General features: G+C 44.0%; 1 protein-coding gene and 1 long non-coding RNA gene across 3 annotated transcripts in view; one reads left to right on the forward strand and one right to left on the reverse strand.

Annotated features, from left to right (window-relative positions):
- The window catches only part of LOC126983024 (nephrin-like), a 196,096-nt gene that overhangs the window by 168,680 nt on the left and 8,341 nt on the right, over window positions 1-19,075 (forward strand). Inside the window, exons 8-14 of the mRNA XM_050835448.1 lie at window positions 1,081-1,225; window positions 3,802-3,932; window positions 7,977-8,136; window positions 12,255-12,406; window positions 16,281-16,422; window positions 16,919-17,079; window positions 18,786-18,924. Of these exons, the coding sequence (XP_050691405.1) occupies window positions 1,081-1,225; window positions 3,802-3,932; window positions 7,977-8,136; window positions 12,255-12,406; window positions 16,281-16,422; window positions 16,919-17,079; window positions 18,786-18,924 (1,030 nt within the window). The remainder of the gene's footprint in view (window positions 1-1,080; window positions 1,226-3,801; window positions 3,933-7,976; window positions 8,137-12,254; window positions 12,407-16,280; window positions 16,423-16,918; window positions 17,080-18,785; window positions 18,925-19,075) is intronic.
- LOC126985108 (uncharacterized) lies at window positions 3,952-6,540 on the reverse strand. 2 transcript variants are annotated; one of them, XR_007738304.1, is made up of 4 exons: window positions 5,707-6,540; window positions 5,527-5,670; window positions 5,419-5,490; window positions 5,291-5,346 (listed from the first exon to the last, which is right to left on the reverse strand). It is a non-coding gene; the product is annotated as an uncharacterized LOC126985108 (long non-coding RNA). The 2 variants fall into 2 exon arrangements; XR_007738301.1 differs by having other exon boundaries at window positions 3,952-5,490.

The raw sequence follows: 19,075 nt of genomic DNA on the forward strand, positions 1-19,075 counted from the left end.
GGAGAAATATATGCCCTTGTATGCGTATGATGGGTTTCGTGTACTCACAAGCGCGTTCACATACACACACACACACACACACACACACACACACACACACACACACACACACACACACACACACACACACACACACACACACACACACACACACACACACACACACACACACACGCACACACACTACATGGCTCAGTGAATATTCATGACATGTATTTGGAATTCTGATAATGATAGCGAGAGAGAGAGAGAGAGAGAGAGAGAGAGAGAGAGAGAGAGAGAGAGAGAGAGAGAGAGAGAGAGAGAGAGAGAGAGAGAGAGAGAGAGAGAGAGAGAGAGAGAGAGAGAGAGAGAGAAGGCAATGCGATAAAGATTTTTTTCTCGCCGCTTCTCTTTCTCTCTTTGAAGCGAGTCTGTGCAAGGCCTTGGTCTGTGCCGCTGCAGTTCGCCTTGTCAGTTCGCGCTTCTCTTTCGTTAATAGGATGCGTGTTTGCCCCGACTCGCCTTATCAACAGGACTTATTTTTTGTTAGTCCAATAGTTTATGCCGTGTGTGTGTGTGTGTGTGTGTCTGTGTGTGTGTGTGTGTGTGTAAGAGAGAGAAATGAAAAGAGTTTGGTGATCTTGGAAGAGAATCAAGTCAACCCGTCAATGAACGTAATAACTAACCTGTCTTTTCTTCCCTTCTTTTCCCAACCCTCCCCTCCCCTCCCCTTCCCTTCCCTCTATTCCGCTTCCCCTTTTTATATTATCATTTTCTTTCTCATTTATTTTCTTTCCAACCCCTTCCCATCTTCCCATCCATTTACTTCCCATTCTTTCTCTTACACTCTCTTTTCATCTCATGCATTGCCTTCTTACTGCGTTTTACCTTATCCTTTGACTTCCCTTCCCTTACCCTTTCCTTTTCGTCCTTCTTTTCCCTTCCTTTCCTTTCCTTTTTTTACTTCACTTTCTTTTTCACTTCCCTTCTTGACACTTCACTTCCCATTTTTTCTCTTTCTATCTTGTCCTTTCCCTTAATTTCCTTTCGCCTTCCTGCCCTTCCTGTCCGCGCACTGCCCATCCCCTCCATCCCCAGACTACCCACGAAGGGAACGTGACCACCAGCGAGCTTCAGTTCACGCCAGAAGTGGGTGACGCAGGGAAGGTGCTCAGCTGTGAAGCCTCCACGCCCTCCGACAACACACGCCCGCTGGTGGACGACTGGGTGCTCGACATCTTCTGTAAGTATACGAAGAGGTGTTACTGTGGTGTGCACTTACGTTGAAGTACAGGTGAAGGGATGCGTGAAGGCGTGAGCTTGCAGGGGGATATGGAATTGGATTAAAAGCTGTTGGGGCCCTCTAGTGGATGGTGCTCGACGTTTCTGTAAATTTACGGAGATATGTTGATAAGGTGTGGGCGTGTGTTGGGGTGCAGGTGGATGGATGAGCCTGTTTGGGGATGTAGAGTATGGTAAAAAGCTGCTGGGGGCCCTCTGTAAGTATACGAAGGGGTGTTGCTAAGGTGTGTACCAGAGCCATAGAATAGGATAGCTTGGCCACCTTCATCACATTATGTCAAGTTATCAAAACCGCGGGGAATTCAAATCGATGCTGATACAATAGTGTTTCTTTTGTGCTTTAGGTGTGGTCAGGATCTCGATGAAGTACCCAGAGAACAAAATGTCACATCTTCGGTTCGAATTTCAAGCGACTCTTTTGGTAACAACGCGGGGCCTGTGATGAAATTGCTCAAACACTCCTATGACTCTAATGTGTACGTGCGCTGGGAACAGGTGGAGGGATGCATAGAGGGGTTAGCTTGCAGGGGGGCGAGATAAGGAATAATGTTAAGAGCTGTTTGGGGGTCCGTGAAATGCTTGGATGCGGTTTTAGAAAGACCTGTGTAGTGAAGATGAGCTTTAGGGAGGAAGCCGCGTGTCAGAGTTGCGGGTACGGGTTGATGTGCAAAAGTAATGGATGTGTGAAAGTTGATGGGTGTGTGAAGGGAAAGTTTTGGAGGAGACATAGAGAGCATGTGGACCTGAAGGATGGAGGAGGAAGAGGAAGAGGAGGAGGGAGAGAAGTAGCAAACATGACTGTGAACCCCAAGTGTGAAGGAGGAAGAGGAGGAGAAGGAGAACGAGAAGGAGGAGGAGAAAGAAAAAGAGGAGGAGGAGGAGGAGGAGAAAGAAAAAGAGGAGGAGGAGGAGGAGGAGGAGGATACCTGTCAGGGAAGAATGGTGAGCCGGAAGACACTGCATAGGAAATACTTACTGTGAGAGAGAGAGAGAGAGAGAGAGAGAGAGAGAGAGAGAGAGAGAGAGAGAGAGAGAGAGAGAAACTCTAACCACATTAATGGCCTCCTTTTCATAAACCAAAAGAAAATATTCATAATACTGCAGAAGCCCGCGCGGTGAATGTCAGAGTTTGGTGTGTTTTCTTCCCCGGAGAGTTTTCGAATTACAAGGTTTCTTCCCCCTTTTGAAGAACCTTGCGTCATTTTCAAAGAGGCGTAATAAAATGTTGGGAGGGACAAAGAACGCCTCGCCGGGGGAAAGAAACTTATGCCCCGATGTTGTGAATGCCGCTGGAACGAGGCGTCACAGTTTCTTCAATCCTGTTATTCTTCCGTGTATTCTGAACGAGATTTTTGGCGGCGTGGATAAAGATGGCCCGGGGAGATATTTGAGGAGCGCCATGGGTCCGGAGTTTTCTTTTTCTTTTTTCTTCAGCCACTACTGTTTCTCTGTCTTCATGTTTTCTTTACTCTTTTCCTCCTTGTCTTCTTTTAAATATTCGGTTTAGTCGTGTTTTTCTTTCTGCTCCCCCTCTCCTTCCCCTTCCGTCACCTTGTTTGCTTGTCACTTATCTTTATCTTTAGTTAGCGAGTAATCAAGAAGGTGGAACAGTTACGAGACCAACCAGTACTATACGAACGCTCTCAACACCTATACTCAATAAAGTTTTATATGTGTGCAGAAGGTCACCCTCAACCAGCGTTACCAGATTGTTAGTAGGGTGAATAACAAAGGAAGATGACAAAAAATAGGATAAAAATAAAGAAAAGAAGAGGGGTGAAAAAAGAAGAGGGATGAAAAAGAGAGGAGGGATGAAAAAGAGAAGAGGGATGGCATACTTTTTTCGTCTGCTTGAGGCCCAAAACTGTCGAGCCTACACTGATAACGATATACATTTACAATTAGATTTCAGATGGTTAATTATCGATGTTTTCCTGTAATTGTTATGGGTCAGAAACAGGAAAATACGATGTTCTGAGTACGATAATTTGGTAACGCTGCCTTCAACCCTGTGGTCTGACACACATTCACCCTCAACCCTCATCCTTCTTACTCACTTGTATATTCCTCTGTACACACCTCACACCTTTAGCTCTCACCTCTATTGCTTTCTCCCGTATCCTTCTCGTGTATACTAACTCCCATACTCTTGCTTTCACTTCTCACTTTGTTATACTGCCTTCCCCTCACACAACACCTGTACACACATTCACACCCTCAGTTCTCACCTTTTCATGTTCTTTTTCACCTGTACATTCACTCTCCATCTACGCATAGTCACTCAAATCACCCACTAACTCATTCTCACCTTCGTACTTCACCTATCTATAATTTAACGTCCTCAGTGTATGAACTTTCCTCACTTATCAAATCTCACTTATCCTCACTTTAACTTACCCTTTTCCCTTCTCTATGTGCCATCCCTTCATTCTTCACGTATAAGCTTCTTCAGGTAACATGCATGCTCTTGACCGGCACCGTGTTCTCCTCGCCCTAATCCTTCTCCCTCCCCCTCAGACATTCCCCGCGCCACCCTGCACCCCGGCCGCTCCCTCAACCTGAGCAACATCGAGGAGGGCGACGACGTGTACTTCGAGTGTTCCATCAAGGCCAACCCCTGGGTGTACAAGATCGTCTGGCTGCATGAGGTGAGGGGCTGCTCTTTTTCTTGGTTTTTCTTCCTTTTCTTCTCATAGTGCTCTTGTTGTTGCTGTTCTTTGTCTTTTATTTCATTTTTTTTCTTCTTCTTCTTTGTCTTCTTTTCTTCTTCATCATCTTCTTGTTCGTTTTCTTTTTTTTTTCTTCTTCAGCCACTACTGTTTCTCTATCTTCATGTTTTCTTTGTTCTTTTCTTCCTTGTCTTCTTTTAAATATTCGGTCTATTCATATTTTTTTCTTCTTTCTGCTCCTTCTCTCCTTCCCCTTCCGTCCCCTTCTCCTCTTGCTTTTCCTTGTCTCTTTGTTCTTTTCCTCCTCTTCCTCCTTCTCCTCTTTCTATTCTCGCTTTCCCTCGTCTCTAGGTTCTTTTCCTCCTTTCCCTTCCCTCTCCCACCTTGTCCTCGTTCTCTTCCAATGAGTGTATTCTTTCTTCTTCCAGTTTACCCTCCTCCTCGTCGTTCTCCTTGATCTCGCCTTCGTTCTCGTGCACGATCTTATTATTTCATTCTTCTCCCTTGTTCTCCTCCTCCGCCTTCTCGTAATTGTATTAATGTATTTGTTAAGCGAAAACATCTGAACACATCCTCCTCGGTATTATTCTCATGTTCCAGATAATCATTTTCTCTCGTGTGTGTGTGTGTGTGTGTGTGTGTGTGTGTGTGTGTGTGTGTGTGTGTGTGTGTGTGTGTGTGTTTCAGTCTTCCTTCTCCCTTGATATCCCGGACGCTTATAATCTTATCACCTTCATTTTTTTTAGTCCTCGTCACCCTCCGCGTCTCATCCTCAGGTTTCGCTTTCATCTAATCCCCAAGCTTCACCTTTTTCACCCTTCCGTGTTACCTTCACAGCAATTAAGATGGCGCCACTATAAACACCTGCCTGCGCCATGACGGGCTGGGGCCGAATACCATCCAGGCCCCTCAAGCAAGCCTACCGGCGCAATAGGCGGAGACGTAAAAAAATAAAATAAAAATGAAAATAAAAAAATAAATATGTATAATCCGCCGCATTGTCGTCAGCACTGAAATTCTGCATCGTAACCAGCATGAACTGTCTCTCTTTCTTTCTCTCGTTCATTTCCAACCCTCCTCCCCTTCACCTCAGTCTCCGTCTCACCTTTACATAATTGTAGCCAAAGGTGAAATAACCAGATCCCGACGAAATGTTAAAAGCAAAAGGAAATTATCATCTACACTTTTCATCAACTGTCTTCGTTTCTGTGTGTTTTAATTCTTTACCTTCCTCCTTTCATCTCACTCCGCAACAGCTTCACAAATATCCTTCAATAGAATAAGCATATCCATTAATTTTTTTTTGGGGGGGGAACAAGTGAATTTTGTCAAGATTCCCCTCATGAACTCATTCCTCTCCTCTCCTTTTATTTTTAAGCTCTTCTCCCCTAACCTCATTCCCTTTATTCTCAAGCCCTTCTCCCCTAACCTCCCTCCCTTTATTTTCAAGCCCTTCTCCCCTAACCTCACTCCCTTTATTTTCAAGCCCTTCTCCCCTAACCTCACTCCCTTTATTTTCAAGCCCTTCTCCCCTAACCTCCCTCCCTTTATTTTCAAGCCCTTCTCCCCTAACCTCACTCCCTTTATTTTCAAGCCCTTCTCCCCTAACCTCACTCCCTTTATTTTCAAGCCCTTCTCCCCTAACCTCACTCCCTTTATTTTCAAGCCCTTCTCCCCTAACCTCACTCCCTTTATTTTCAAGCCCTTCTCCCCTAACCTCACTCCCTTTATTTTCAAGCCCCTCTCCCCTAACCTCACTCTCCCTCGCAGATATCTAGAGCATAAATACCTTTATCTCATCATCTCATAAGCAGTCGTATATGTCGCTGTTTCTTCCCCATTAGCCGTTCCACCTTAACTCTTTCTCTCATCTCCTGTTATTACCTAGTCCTCGTCCACCAACCTCACTCGACCAATTACTTTTCCTTGCAAATATCTGGAGCATAGATAAACTTATTCCTTCATCTCTTCAGCACTTGTATATATCTCTGTTTCTTTCTCCTCTTCTCTCCTCTCTTATTTTCTGACCCTCCTCCCCTAACCTCACTCTCCTAATTATTCTCCCTTGCAAATATCTAGAGCATAAATAAGGTTATCCCATCATCTTCTCGTAAGCACTTGTATACCTGGCCGTAACTTCCTCATAAACCGTCTCACCTTTCCCTCTTTTGCCCAGTCGCGTCGTTCTTTGTACCTGTCAAAGAGGTGGAATCGATGGCGGACGTTTGGGGTCGTAACGCTTATGTTCCACTTAGCAAGGAATTCACGGCAGGAGAGGCCCTTTTAAGCCTTGCTCCCTTCCCATTCACAGCCTCGAGAGGGCCTTCTTTGCCTCGCGCTCCTCCCATTCCCTATAGCCTCGTTGCAAGAAGGCATGAGTTCCCTTGAGTTTCCTTCCCCCCTGCTTCCTTGAGTGTTCCCTGTGCTGTGATGCGTGTGTGTGTGTGTGCCTCAGCAAGACTCACACTCTAGGTTATACGCACCCTAACTAGTCGTAAACCCTCTCTACTCACCTTTATTAACCACTTTAGCGTTAATTGTTTTAGTTCATCCCCCCCATCTCCCGCCCGTTTTTTTTTTTTTTTTTTTTTTTAACTGTCACTGTCTTTCATTTTCATAGTCATATTTGCCCTTTCTGTGTGTGTGTGTGTGTGTGTGTGTGTGTGTGTGTGTGTGTGTGTGTGTGTGTGTGTGTGTGTGTGTGTTTCATGCCGAGTTGAATAAATTTATCATAGGAATATTAATCAGTGAAAGGAATCAGTGAGTTGTGTGTTGAGGGAATTTGAATGCAGGGGATGCGAACCGTGACCCATACCTTTTTTCCCATGTTTCTTGTCCCACTCAACCCACCACCCACCCCACACCCTGCCCACCTACCTCCCACCTCCCAACCCACACTTCCCTACCCATTCCATTTTTCACCACCCTCCATTCACCACCCACCTGCCCACCCAATGACCTCCCATCCCCACCTCATCGCCAATAACCCCCCAACCCACCCTACTCCATCACCCCCCGCCCCCGCTCTGACCTCCCCACCTCCCATCCTTTGCTTCCCTACCTTTTCCCATTCCTGCCGTGACCCCGACCCCCACCCTCACCCACCCCCCACTAGGCCCACTCGCCTGTTAAATGCACTGTGTTGGACGGGGGCGTGTCCATCATATATGGTAATTTCGGGCAACTACTGTATGGCACGCACGAACCCACACACACACACACACACACACACACACACACACACACACAGATAAGAGTAGAGTGTTAGGGGATGATGGATCCTCTAAACTCTAAAGGGAAGGGGGGGGAAGGGGTTTGAATGCTCTTGATAAGGGGATGCGGAAGGGGGGGGGGGGGGTTGAAGAGAGGGAAGAGGCAGTGCGTTTGTGTGTGACTGACAAGACAGGAAGAGGAAGACGAAGAGGAGGAGGAGGAGGGAGAGGAAGAGGAGGAGGAAAGGGGGGTGAGGTAAAGGGTACGCGAACCTTCCTCTTAATAAGGTACCATTAATATCACCCTAATTGGCAGCCACTACGGAGGATAAAGGTACATGTTAATTATCTCTTTATATTAGCTGCGTCCCTCCCCCCTTTATCCCGGTTTAGTTTCAGGGTTCTCTCTCTCTCTCTCTCTCTCTCTCTCTCTCTCTCTCTCTCTCTCTCTCTCTCTCTCTCTCTCTCTCTCTCTCTCTCTCTCTCTCTCTCTCTCTCTCTCTCTCTCTCTCTCTCTCTCTCTCTCTCTCTCTCTCTCTCTCTCTCTCTCTCTCTCTCTCTCTCTCTTTCCGGGGCAACTTCTTTTTCTGCTCCATTTCTTTCCCCATGTGTCCTAATTTTTCCCATTTTTTTTATCGCTCCTCCACCACGCTGACCACCTCAATTTTTTCTCCAACGTTTTCTACACACCCTCTCTTTTCCCTTATCCTTGTTTTTTTTTTCTCCTATCTTCCTCTTTTTCTCCTATCTCCTATTCTTCCTATCTTCCTGTCCCCTGCCCGCAAAATACCTGTCGTGCCTCCATCCCCAGGGCACGGAGCTCCGCCACAACGTCTCCGCGGGCATCATCATCAGCAACCAGTCTCTCGTGCTTCAGAGGGTCGCCAGAACAGCATCCGGGAACTACTACTGCGTCGCCTCCAACATCGAGGGCGACGGCCAGTCCAACCCTATACACCTCAAGGTCAAGTGTGAGTATCCGTGTGTGTACGGGGAGGGTTATGTATAGAGGAAAGGTGTTTGTGGGGGGGGAGGGGGTCTTTGTGTGTGTGTGTGTGTGTGTGTGTGTGTGTGTGTGTGTGTGTGTGTTGCAGGTGGTTCTATTCTTAGTCTTTTGTTGTCTTTTTTAATCTTTTGTTTTTTAATTCGAAAGGTCTCAGTTTCATTTTTTCTCTATTGATTGTTTTAAAATGCTGTCAGTAGCTCTGCGCTCGTTTCTCTTTTATCTGTGCTCGTTTTACTCGTTTCTCTCGTTTCTCTCTCTCTCTCTCTCTCTCTCTCTCTCTCTCTCTCTCTCTCTCTCTCTCTCTCTCTCTCTCTCTCTCTCTCTCTCTCTCTCTCTCTCTCTCTCTCTCTCTCTCTCTCTTGAAATTTATTTTATATGAAGTTCTAGAATTACAAAGAAAAAAATAGTTCTTGTCTTGTTTGTTCTTTTGTTTCATGATTGACTTTTCTCCTCCTTTTTTTTCTCGGGTTCTTTTTTTCTTTCTTTCTTTCTTTCTCGACGGGTCTCACGGTTTTGGGTTCACGTCCTCAGAAGTACGGAATCAAAGGTTTTTTTTCTGAATCAGAGTAGAAGAAATCCGTGAAACTTGCTGGAGGAGGAGGAGGAGGAGGAGGAGGAGGAGGAGGAGGAGGAGCAGGAGGAGGAGTAGGAGGAGTCTAATTTAATATCGCTCTATCTTTCTCTCTTTGTTTGCAGATTTATATTTATCACATTATACAATTTATCTCTATCCTTTTATCACTTGTTTTTTTTCTATTTCTGCTTTCATATGACAACTTTCTTCCACTTGCTCTACGTACTTATATCTCTCTCTTTGTTCGCAGATTTAGATTAACCACATTGTATAATTTATCGGTATCCTCCTTTTATTCACTTGGTTATCTATTTCTTTTTTCATATGACAACATTTTTCACTTGCACTATATATTTCTTTCTCTCTTCCCCTCTCTGTTCGCAAATTTAGATTAACCACAGTTTATAATTTATCCGTATTCTCCTTTTATTCACTTGGTTTCTCTATTTCTACTTGCATATGACAACTTTTTTCCACTTCCGCTACATATTTTTTTCCCTCTCTGTCTCTGTTTGCGGATTAATATTCACCCCGTTATATAATTTATTTGTATCTCTTATTCACTTGGTTTATTTCTACTTTCATATGACAATTTTTTTCACTTGCACTGTATATCTTTTTCTCTGCAGACTTATTTTTACCATGTTTTATAATTTATCTATCATTTTATTCATTCGGTTTTCCATTTCTCCTTTTATGCATTTTTTTCAGCACTTGCACGAGAGACAGAAGAAAGCGTATCGTGTTGGTTCGTTGTGTTCGCTGCGCGTTGACTGTTTCTGTTTTCTGCTCTCTTATACGTCATTACCCGAACTGTCGTGGGAAGTCAAGACTCACTAAGCTTTCGAAATGGGGTTCAGAGTATGTGGAGGAGGAGGAGGAGGAGAAGGAGAAAGAGAAAGAGAAGGAAAAGGAAAAGGAAAAGGAGAAGGAGGAGGGAAAGGAGGAGGACGAGGAGATGGTAACTTTGTGTGTGGAGTAATTCCATCTATTGTACTTTCCTTTAAGGGATATTTAAGTGTGCAATTAGAAGAGTTCAAGCCCACAAGGTTAATTAACAGGGTCTTTAATCTTTTTTTATGCCTCCCTAACTAGTATACATTAGAATTTATGAAGAAAAAAGTACAAGATTATTTCATTAGAGGCATATCCCTTTTTTCCGACACACACACCTGCACATATACCTCGTAGCTTTGATTTCAGCTCAGCGTCCAAGTATTTTAACCGAAGGCAAAATTAAGTATTCTCTGAGTTATTAGCCAAAAACAAGAGACAGCAGATACACAGATACAAACATCCAGTAAAATTAAGCTTATTAAAGTATCGAGAGACAACTAGACTACTGCAGCAACCGAGTAAATCTTTTTTTTTTTAATCAAGGGTATAGTAAAAAGAGAAAGTTGGTTAATGGAGATGGTACAGGTGGGGGAGAAGAAAAGACAGCAGGAGTGTATAGTTGTATGGCGTAGGTTCGTTAAAGCACAAACACCTGTAACTTTAATCACCGCACCGCAGACTTACCTGAGCTCGTTGCCGGCGACAGGTAGCATTCAGGTGTAAGAGTAACAAACTACACAGGTACGAGACCAACCCTCTGTACCTTGCCTCCTCTTATCATAATTGTGTTTTCTTCGTTAAAGCATTAAGCAGAGGTACCTTATATCCCTCCCCGACACATGCGGGCGCTAAGGACACCGAACGAAAAGTGAGGATAATTAAGCCAGGTGACAAAAAACAACACCTGGGATGAGGCACGTGTGGCGATGCAGTACACGATTAACGATGAAGCTGAAAAAGGACGAAAAGGAAAAAGAAACTGAGGGAACGAGAAGAGGAAAATTGGTTAAGGTGAAGATGAAGTTTGTTGATTACTCTGCGAAGTGTGAGGGCGGGAGATGATAGGAGTGGGAGGAGGAGTAAGGCAAGGGAGTGAGGAGTATCAGGGAGTATAAGGGGGAGAAATAGATGCAAGGAGGAAGAAGGGAAAGGTGAAGAAGTAGAAGGAGACCCAGGGAGCAAGAGAAGTGGGAGGAGGATTTAGACGCAAGAGAGTGAGGAGTATGAGGGAGTATAATTATGTGAGGAAGAAGCAGGTGAAAGGTGGAAGAAGCGAGAGGAGAATAAGGTGTAAGGTGAAGAAAGGGATGAAAGGTGCAAGGAAAAAGAAAAGCAAACTCAAAACATGCGGAAAAAGGGATAAGGTATAAAAGGTGAAAAGAGCGAAATATCAGAGAAAGGAGACAAAGTTAGATAAAGGAAGGAAGAGGAAAACATTTAAAAGGAGCAAGACACAAGAACCGAAAAGAGTGTAGTGAAAGAAGAAGAAGAAGAAGAAGAAGAAGAAGAAGAAGAAGAAAAATGCAAGAAGCGAGGAGAAAGAGAGTATAAGAGACGGGAAGAGGAATACGGTGTGAAGAGGAACAAATAGAAAAGAGTGAAGAGGAGAAGAGGCGAGAAGAGAATAGAGAGAGGGGCGGGAAGAGGAGAAATATGACATAGGCGAGAGAAATGTAACTCTATATTCGACATGGTAAATTCAGCATGTGTGTGTGTGTGTGTGTGTGTGTGTGTGTGTGTGTGTGTGTGTGTGCGGAGGGAGAGTGAGTGATTGAATGTCCGTACTGGGAAGGGATGAAGGACGGGGAAAAGGAGGAAGGAAGGGGCAGAAGGGGAAAATAATAAAAAAAGGGTAAAAAAAGGTTGAAGAGGGAGGAATGCAATATGCAGAAGACGAGTCACATGGAGGACGAGCTTCAAACATCCATCAGCGAGAGAGAGAGAGAGAGAGAGAGAGAGAGAGAGAGAGAGAGAGAGAGAGAGAGAGAGAGAGAGAGAGAGAGAGAGAGAGAGAGAGAGAGAGAGAGAGAGAGAGAGAGAGACCAAAAAGTAAACGGAAAGAATTTGTTAACGAGACAGACAGACAGACAGACACGTGGAAAGAAAGACGAGAGACAACCCAGCCGGACAGAAAGACATAAAAGAAAAAAATAACTAACTTGGAAACGAGGGAAAGACGAAAGAGCTAAAAAAAAAGAGAAAAAAAAAAGTGCAACGAGACAAGCAACACCAGGTGGAATATCTCTCAGGTAATCACAAACTTACCTGTCCACCCTCCTCCTCCTCCTCCTCTTCCTCTTTCCTTTCCTCCTTTTCGTCCGCTTTCTCGCTATCATCCTTATTATCTTCTTCCAGTCTTTCAGTCTTCTCTTTTCCTCTTTCTCATTTTCCTCCGTGTTCTCTTCTTGTTCTCTCTCCTCTTCTTATTCTCCTCCTCATCTTTCTCCCCTCCTCATCTTCATCTTCAACCTTACTCCTCGTCTTCCTCTGTTTCATTCTTCTTTTCTTTCCCTCTTTCTCGTTTTTTCCACCTTCGTTTTCTCTTCTTTCTCCTTCTGTCGTCTCATCTTAATTATCCTCTTCCTCCTCCTCCTCCTCTCCTCCACAACAACCTTATCCTCTTACCTGTCTCCATGTCGCAACGCATCACCTGCTTGCCTTTCTCCCCCCAGACGCACCTGTATGCCGTGACCCCCACATGACCTACCACGGCGCCGCCAGACTCGAGCAGGTGAACATCCCGTGCCACCTGGACGCCCACCCGCCGCCCCTCACCTACCGATGGACCTTTAACAACAGCGGGGAAAGCGTCGAGATACCGCAGGTGAGTTTGAACTTTGTTTGCCTTACCTTACCTGACCTTCCCTTACCTTGCTTGACCTTAACTTACCTTACCTTAATCTACCTTACCTTGCCTTGCCTTACCTTGCCTGACCTGACCTGACCTTACCTTACCTGACCTCACCTAACCTTACCTAACCTTACCTTACCTGTGCACGCGAAATATTAAAAGATAGATTGATATTTTTTTATTGAAAGAGAGACAGAAAGAAATAGAACTGTGATGAAATAAAGAAATAACTAAAACACACACACACACACACACGCACACGCACACGCACACACACACACACACACACACACACACACACACACACACACACACACACACACACACACACACACACACACACACACACACATACACACACACACACACACATACACACACAGATGGAACGGACACATTTCATTTCCAGAGATTGACAGAAAGACTGACACGGAGAAATGAGAATTAAACCTCCCACATTTTGATGGTGATTAAGAAGACTAATATTCATTTTTTACACGGGATATCTGTTTTTAATTAGGTTTTCATTTCCGGTAATGCATTTGAAATATATTAATAGCGTATATATGCACTGAGCGAGAATATGTAGGTGGTGATGATGGTTGTGGTAGTTATAGCAGTGGTAGTAGAGTGGTAGTAGTGGTAGTAGTAGTAGTAGTAGTAGTAGTAGTAGTAGTAGTAGTAGTAGTAGTAGTAGTAGTATAGTAGTAATAGTAGAAGTAGCAGCTGTAGTAATAATAGCAATAGTAGTAGTAGTAGTAACAGTAGTATAATAGAAGTAGTAGCAGCAGTAGTGGTAATAGTAGTAGTAGTAGTAGTAGTTATTGTTGTATAAAAGAAGTCATGATAGGGATGGCAGCAGTAGCAGTAGGAGTAATAACAGAAGTAGTAGTAGAAACCCCCAAAGCAGTGACCCGTATTTCTACCCACCAACCTTTTTGCCTTAATATGAGACAAATCAGTGCACTAGACAAGGCCGAGAGAAGTAAAGAAAACGCTCACCCCTTCCCTCCCCAAGGCGGCGTGATGGGAGCCGCGCGCCTGAATCTAAACACTAAAAAGATTACATTTGCATTTTATTGTATCTCCCAAAGTTACCCTGATGTACTTTTTTTATATTCGCTTTTTTGGGGGGGTCCAACCGAATCTCTCTCTCTCTCTCTCTCTCTCTCTCTCAACTTATAGAATAGTCGCCCCATCGGAAAACTTCTCTCTCCCAACAGCCTTTTTTTCTTTTTTTCTTTCCTGTTCTCAGTATCGTTAGAACTTTTCCTTTCTCGCCTATCTCCTCTCTTCGCAGACACTTCTCATCTATTTTTTTTTTCCTTTTTCTTTTTCCTCATTTTCAGATTTTTTCATTTTTTATTTTCTTCGCGACCTCTTTTTCCTCTTCATTTCTTTTTTTTCTAATGTTACTTATCTACACTATTTTCTTGCTTTACTCCTTTTTCTTCTTCGCTTTTCCTCCTATTCCTCTTCCTCTCCTCACTTTTTTTTCTATCTTCTCCTTTATCTGCTCTTCCTCCCCTATTTTTTTTTTACTTTATTTTCTTTCTTCTTCACGCTCCATTCTCTTTTTCTTCTTTTTCCTTTTTCATTTTTTTCATCATATATATTTAGTTTTTCGTCTGCACCTTCTCTTTTCCTCGTTTTTCTTTTCCTCGTCTTGTCATTTATCCTCCTTCCTCTCTTCTCTCTCCCAACTCCCCTCTTTCTTTATGTTTCTTTTCTAACTTTTTTTTCTCCCTCTTTTTGCTCCTTCTCTTCCGTATTCCATTTTTTTTTCATCCAACACATGGGGTTTTTTTTCCTCCTCTTCCTCTTTTGGCTGGACATTCACGTTGGATACCTCCGTTATTCTTTTTCTTTTCTTTTATCCTTTGTCGTTTCCAAGCATAGGATCCAAAGTTGCCGCAAACTGAGTGTTGTTGCCGCTCGTTAGTTCTGTAATCGTCCTCCTCCTACTCCTACTCCTACTCCTCCTCCTCCTGAGTCCTCCTTCTCCTCCTTTTCCTCTTTCTCCTCCTTCTCCCCCTCGTCGTCTCGTTATATCTTCCATTTTTCTTTTTCCCTGCAGTTGTCGTCTCTTATTTTCTTATTTAGTTTCTCTCTCGCGTGTCCTTTCTTGCGCCAGATTCTTTCCCCGTGCTCTCAAGTTCTCCTCTTATTGTCTCCTCCGCTCTTTGTTTCCTTTCTCTGCTTTTCTCCATTTTGGTCATCTTTTCTCAGTTTCTCTTTATCGAGCTTTCCTTTACGCTTCTTTTTAGTACCGCCCCAAGTCGTATATAGGATCTAAGAGTAACGTCATTTTCCCCGAAGGACGGTCAAAAGGCGATTCCGTTATGGCCGACGATCCTCTTTTCTTTCTTTGACGATCTGGGAAGAGGCATCAGCAGAACCGGGAGAGGCGACACGAGGGCTATATTTGGTTCTAGTCAGCGATCCTCCACCTCTTTTTTTAGGAGAATAACATCTACCACTATAGCTGGGAGGCCCTTATGGACGAAGCTGTTTAGTTTGTCAGATACGAAGACACGTTGATTGGGTTAAGTTTCTCTTTGACGGAGGGAATCATGCATACCACTACAACCAGAAGGCCTTTTGGGATAAGAGACTTATTTCCGTGGTGGTGAACTCTACAGGATATCAAAGCTGCTCCTTCTGCCGTGACTGGAATAGAGGACAAGTTGATAAGGTGTCAAGGGAAAGGAAGGGGTAAAGGGGTGAAGGAGGCGTTGACATGAAAGGGTAAGGGGAGAGCGTGGTCGGCCAACGCTTTGATTTGACAGAGTGACAGTCTCAGGAATGGAAAACGCATCCGAAACGAGGCAGGCTAGGGGAGAAAAGGGAGGTGGCGAGGCGAGATGGGAGAATCAGGCGAAACAAAATGTAGAAAAATAAATGTGTGAGAAAAAGAAAGGTATGAGCGGACGGAAATGTGAAGTAGCGAGATGGGAGAATCAGCCGGAACGAAATGTAGAAAAAAAGTAAGAAAATAAAGGTTTGAGTGGACGGAGTTGCAGAAAACCTTTGCACTGTGGTGTCTCGATATAATGATGGATTGTGGGGATAATGATGATAGTGGTGATGGTATAATGCGGTAAAAATGTGTGATTTCTCGGTTATTTTAGGTAATGGTGATAAAGTTAGAGGGTATGGAGAATAATCAAATCTTGCACGAAGTAGAGTAATATAAGGGAAGAATATTTGAAAGGATACGTGAAGAAAATAGGAAGAAAAGTAGAGAAAATGCAGGTAGTGTTTGTAATTTAGTACGAGTGGTTAGTATAATGTACAGTATATAGTGTATAGTATAGAATAATTAGATTAAGCAGAAAGAGAAGGGCTAAAAGGATACCTAAAAGGAACCTATAGTTTTTAATCACTTATCGCTAGTGGTTAGTATAACTCGTATAGTGTGTAGTGTTGATAAATTGGAATAAAAAGGAAAATAAGGTGTAATATAGTATAGTGCATCGTGTATAGATTATAGACCAGTAGAAAGCGGAACTAACAAACGTACATAAAACGAGCAAAATAAAATACGCTAAAGAATCACTGGCAACTGAACAGTACAACACACGGGGTTGTATTATAAAACATTTCGCCGCCCAAGAACACATATTTGACAAGGCTTTCGTAGGAGTTGTGGGCATTTCCAGGAGTAGTATTATGACCTTGGTGTTAGTTTGACCCTTCCTCTGTACCATGCACCTAAGGAAACACTCATTACAACTCGACTGACCCACTCTTTAACCTTTAGAAATTGGTAATGTGAGAAGCGAAAGTGTCTTATAATACCAACCAGAGCCTTTTCACTAACCAAGCATGACCTACCCTTCCTCAGGAGCACATACAGGTGGCGACGTCCGGCTCCACCGTCAGCTACACGCCCAACACGGAGCTGGACTACGGCACGCTGCTCTGCTGGGGCACCAACGCCGTGGGCCAGCAGCGGCGACCCTGCGTCTTCCACGTGTTCCCAGCAGGTGAGTGCCGCGGGGGGGGGGAGGAGAGAGAGAGAGAGAGCGAGAGAGAGAGAGAGAGAGAGAGAGAGAGAGAGAGAGAGAGAGAGAGAGAGAGAGAGAGAGAGAGAATGATATAGCGACAGAAATAAAAATAGCCCAAATAAAAATAGACTCAACACACAGACAGAGGTAAGCAGGTGGTGAAAGCAAGTTCAGTAAAAGGGAAAACGAGAAACCAGGTGTGCGTCTATTCATCTCTGCCTCTCTCGCCAAACTTATCTTCATCCATCTATTTTTCAGTACAACCCAACCTACACCTACACCTAAACCTGACCTAACCCGACCTAAAATTCTACTCACTTACCTTTCAGCCCTTAAAATTTACTGGTCCATATAGTTGTCATGTGAAAGGGTTATATACCTGTCCCTACATTTTTATACCTTTATCTACAATTATATACCTTTACCTACATTTCTATACCTACTTTTCTTTCACACCTGTTTTTCTCCCCTGCAGGACGGCCGGACCCGGTACACAACTGTTCCTCGTTCAACCTGTCCGTGTCGGTGGTGCACGTGCGCTGCGTGGCGGGCTTCGACGGGGGGCTGCCGCAGACCTTTATCTTGGAGCTGCGGGACCCTCACACCGACACCCTGCTGGGCAACACGACGAATGCGGTGCGTGGTAGTAGTAGTAATAGTAGTAGAAGTAGTAGTAGAAGTAGTAGTAGTAGTAGTAGTATGGATGTGGGTCTATAGATGGGGGTTAGAGAGAGAGAGAGAGAGAGAGAGAGAGAGAGAGAGAGAGAGAGAGAGAGAGAGAGAGAGAGAGAGAGAGAGAGAGAATAAGCAATGTGTGTTTGTGTGGGAGGGAGAGATACGCGGTGTGTTTGTGTGGAAGGGAGGGAGATATAGGTGGTATTTGTGTGTGTGTGTGTGTGTGTGAGAGAGAGAGAGAGAGAGAGAGAGAGTCGTTTCAGTCGGGACAGTGTGGATTTTATGATTATAACCCTTTTCCTGCGGATCTTTATACGAATATGGAACTGTGGGAGTTTTATCACGACATTTCTCCCAGGAACAAAAAAAGTATTCAGTGCAGTGTGAGTGGACATTTTTTCTCTCTTTTTCTTCAAACACGTTCTCTTTAGGGGATAATTCTTTGATCTCTTTCAGAACGAGGAAATGGGGGTTTTTTCCCCTCTCTATAAATCTTAATCCGTTTCTATAATGATAGTTTCAAAATTTTACGTACAACTAAGGACCATCTTCTCCTTAGATTCTTTTTGTGAGCAGCGAGTAGCGGGCTTTTTTTTTATTATTGTTTACTTTTTGTGTGCCCTTGAGCTGTCTCCTTTGTTGTAAAAAAAAAAAAAAAAAACCATTTGACAAGGCTCATGTAGGAGTTTGGGGTAATTCCAGGGGCAGCTTTATGACTCTTCTAGTAGTTTGACCCTTCTTCCGTACCATGAACCTAAAAAAACACTCATTATACCCCGACTGATCTCCTTTTTGAACTTTGGAAATTGTTGATGTGAGAGGCGGAAGTGTCTGAGAATATATACCAACTTAAAGCTCCGAAATAAGTTTATAATGAGAGGAAAATCAAACGTGTCTTCCATAACATTCGCTGTAAAATAATAAGAAAATACATTAGCCAGATGGTCCTCCAGATACAAAAGTTATGCTACTCAAAACTTCGACTAAAAGTATACAGCCAGACAACTTGACGTAATTGAGGAGAAACGGCGAGGTGGTGGCGGCGGCGGCGGCGGCGGCGGTGTTGAGGAGGAAGGCGAACAGGGAGAAGGGTGTGGAATATTTCGCTTTGTCTCTATGCTAATCACGGCGGGCCTGTGTTGTCCCGACATAAGCAAAGAATTGAAGCTCAGTCTGAATCAAAAGTTAGGTGGAAAAAAAAAAATGCTAATGATGAGGCCGGAAAAGTTTGCTGCGACACGGAGTTTTGTGAGATGAAGGACGCGGGGAAAGGAGGAGGAGATCGAGGAAGAGGAAAAGAAGGAGTGTGAGTTTAATTAGATGATCTTAAGACGCCTGGTTTTCCTTTAAAGTTAATTAGCAAAAACAAATAATGGAGATATCGAGGTCTTTTATTTTTGTGTCTGTGAGAGAGAAAGAGAAAAAACAAATCAGTTCTTGTAGATGTTCTTATTGTGCTAATTTGACACCTTGTATGCGGTTTTTATATCTTCGTATATTCGTATTTTCGTTTTTTAATATATTTCAAGTAGGAATAGTTGAGAAAATGACCCTCTGATAACGAATATAGTTTTTGTCTCTTGTAATCGTGCCTTCCTCATCCTAACAAGCAATTGATAAAAACTAAAACAAAGCTCGTTACTGACCCCTCCGTCCCGTCCCCTCAGATCCCGGCCTTCTCCGTGACCGGCCTGCCCTCCGGCCTGTCGCTGCGTGGGGACGTCTTCTCCACCAACGCCAAGGGCCGCAGCGAGACGGTGAAGCTCCAGGTGTACACAATCAAGGACGTGGCCGAGAAACGCACAGGTGAGGGACGGAAGTAGTGGCGTAGTTATGGTGGTAAGGGGTGTGGAAGGCGGTGGTAGTGGTTGTGGTGGTGGTGGTTTAAGTAGTGTGGTAGCGGGGGACTGAATATTCATCTTAACTGATCTGTGTAAATGCAGAGTATTTACAAAGG

This window comes from Eriocheir sinensis, chromosome 5 (assembly GCF_024679095.1).
Source record: "Eriocheir sinensis breed Jianghai 21 chromosome 5, ASM2467909v1, whole genome shotgun sequence".
In the NCBI taxonomy this organism is placed as follows: domain Eukaryota; kingdom Metazoa; phylum Arthropoda; class Malacostraca; order Decapoda; family Varunidae; genus Eriocheir; species Eriocheir sinensis.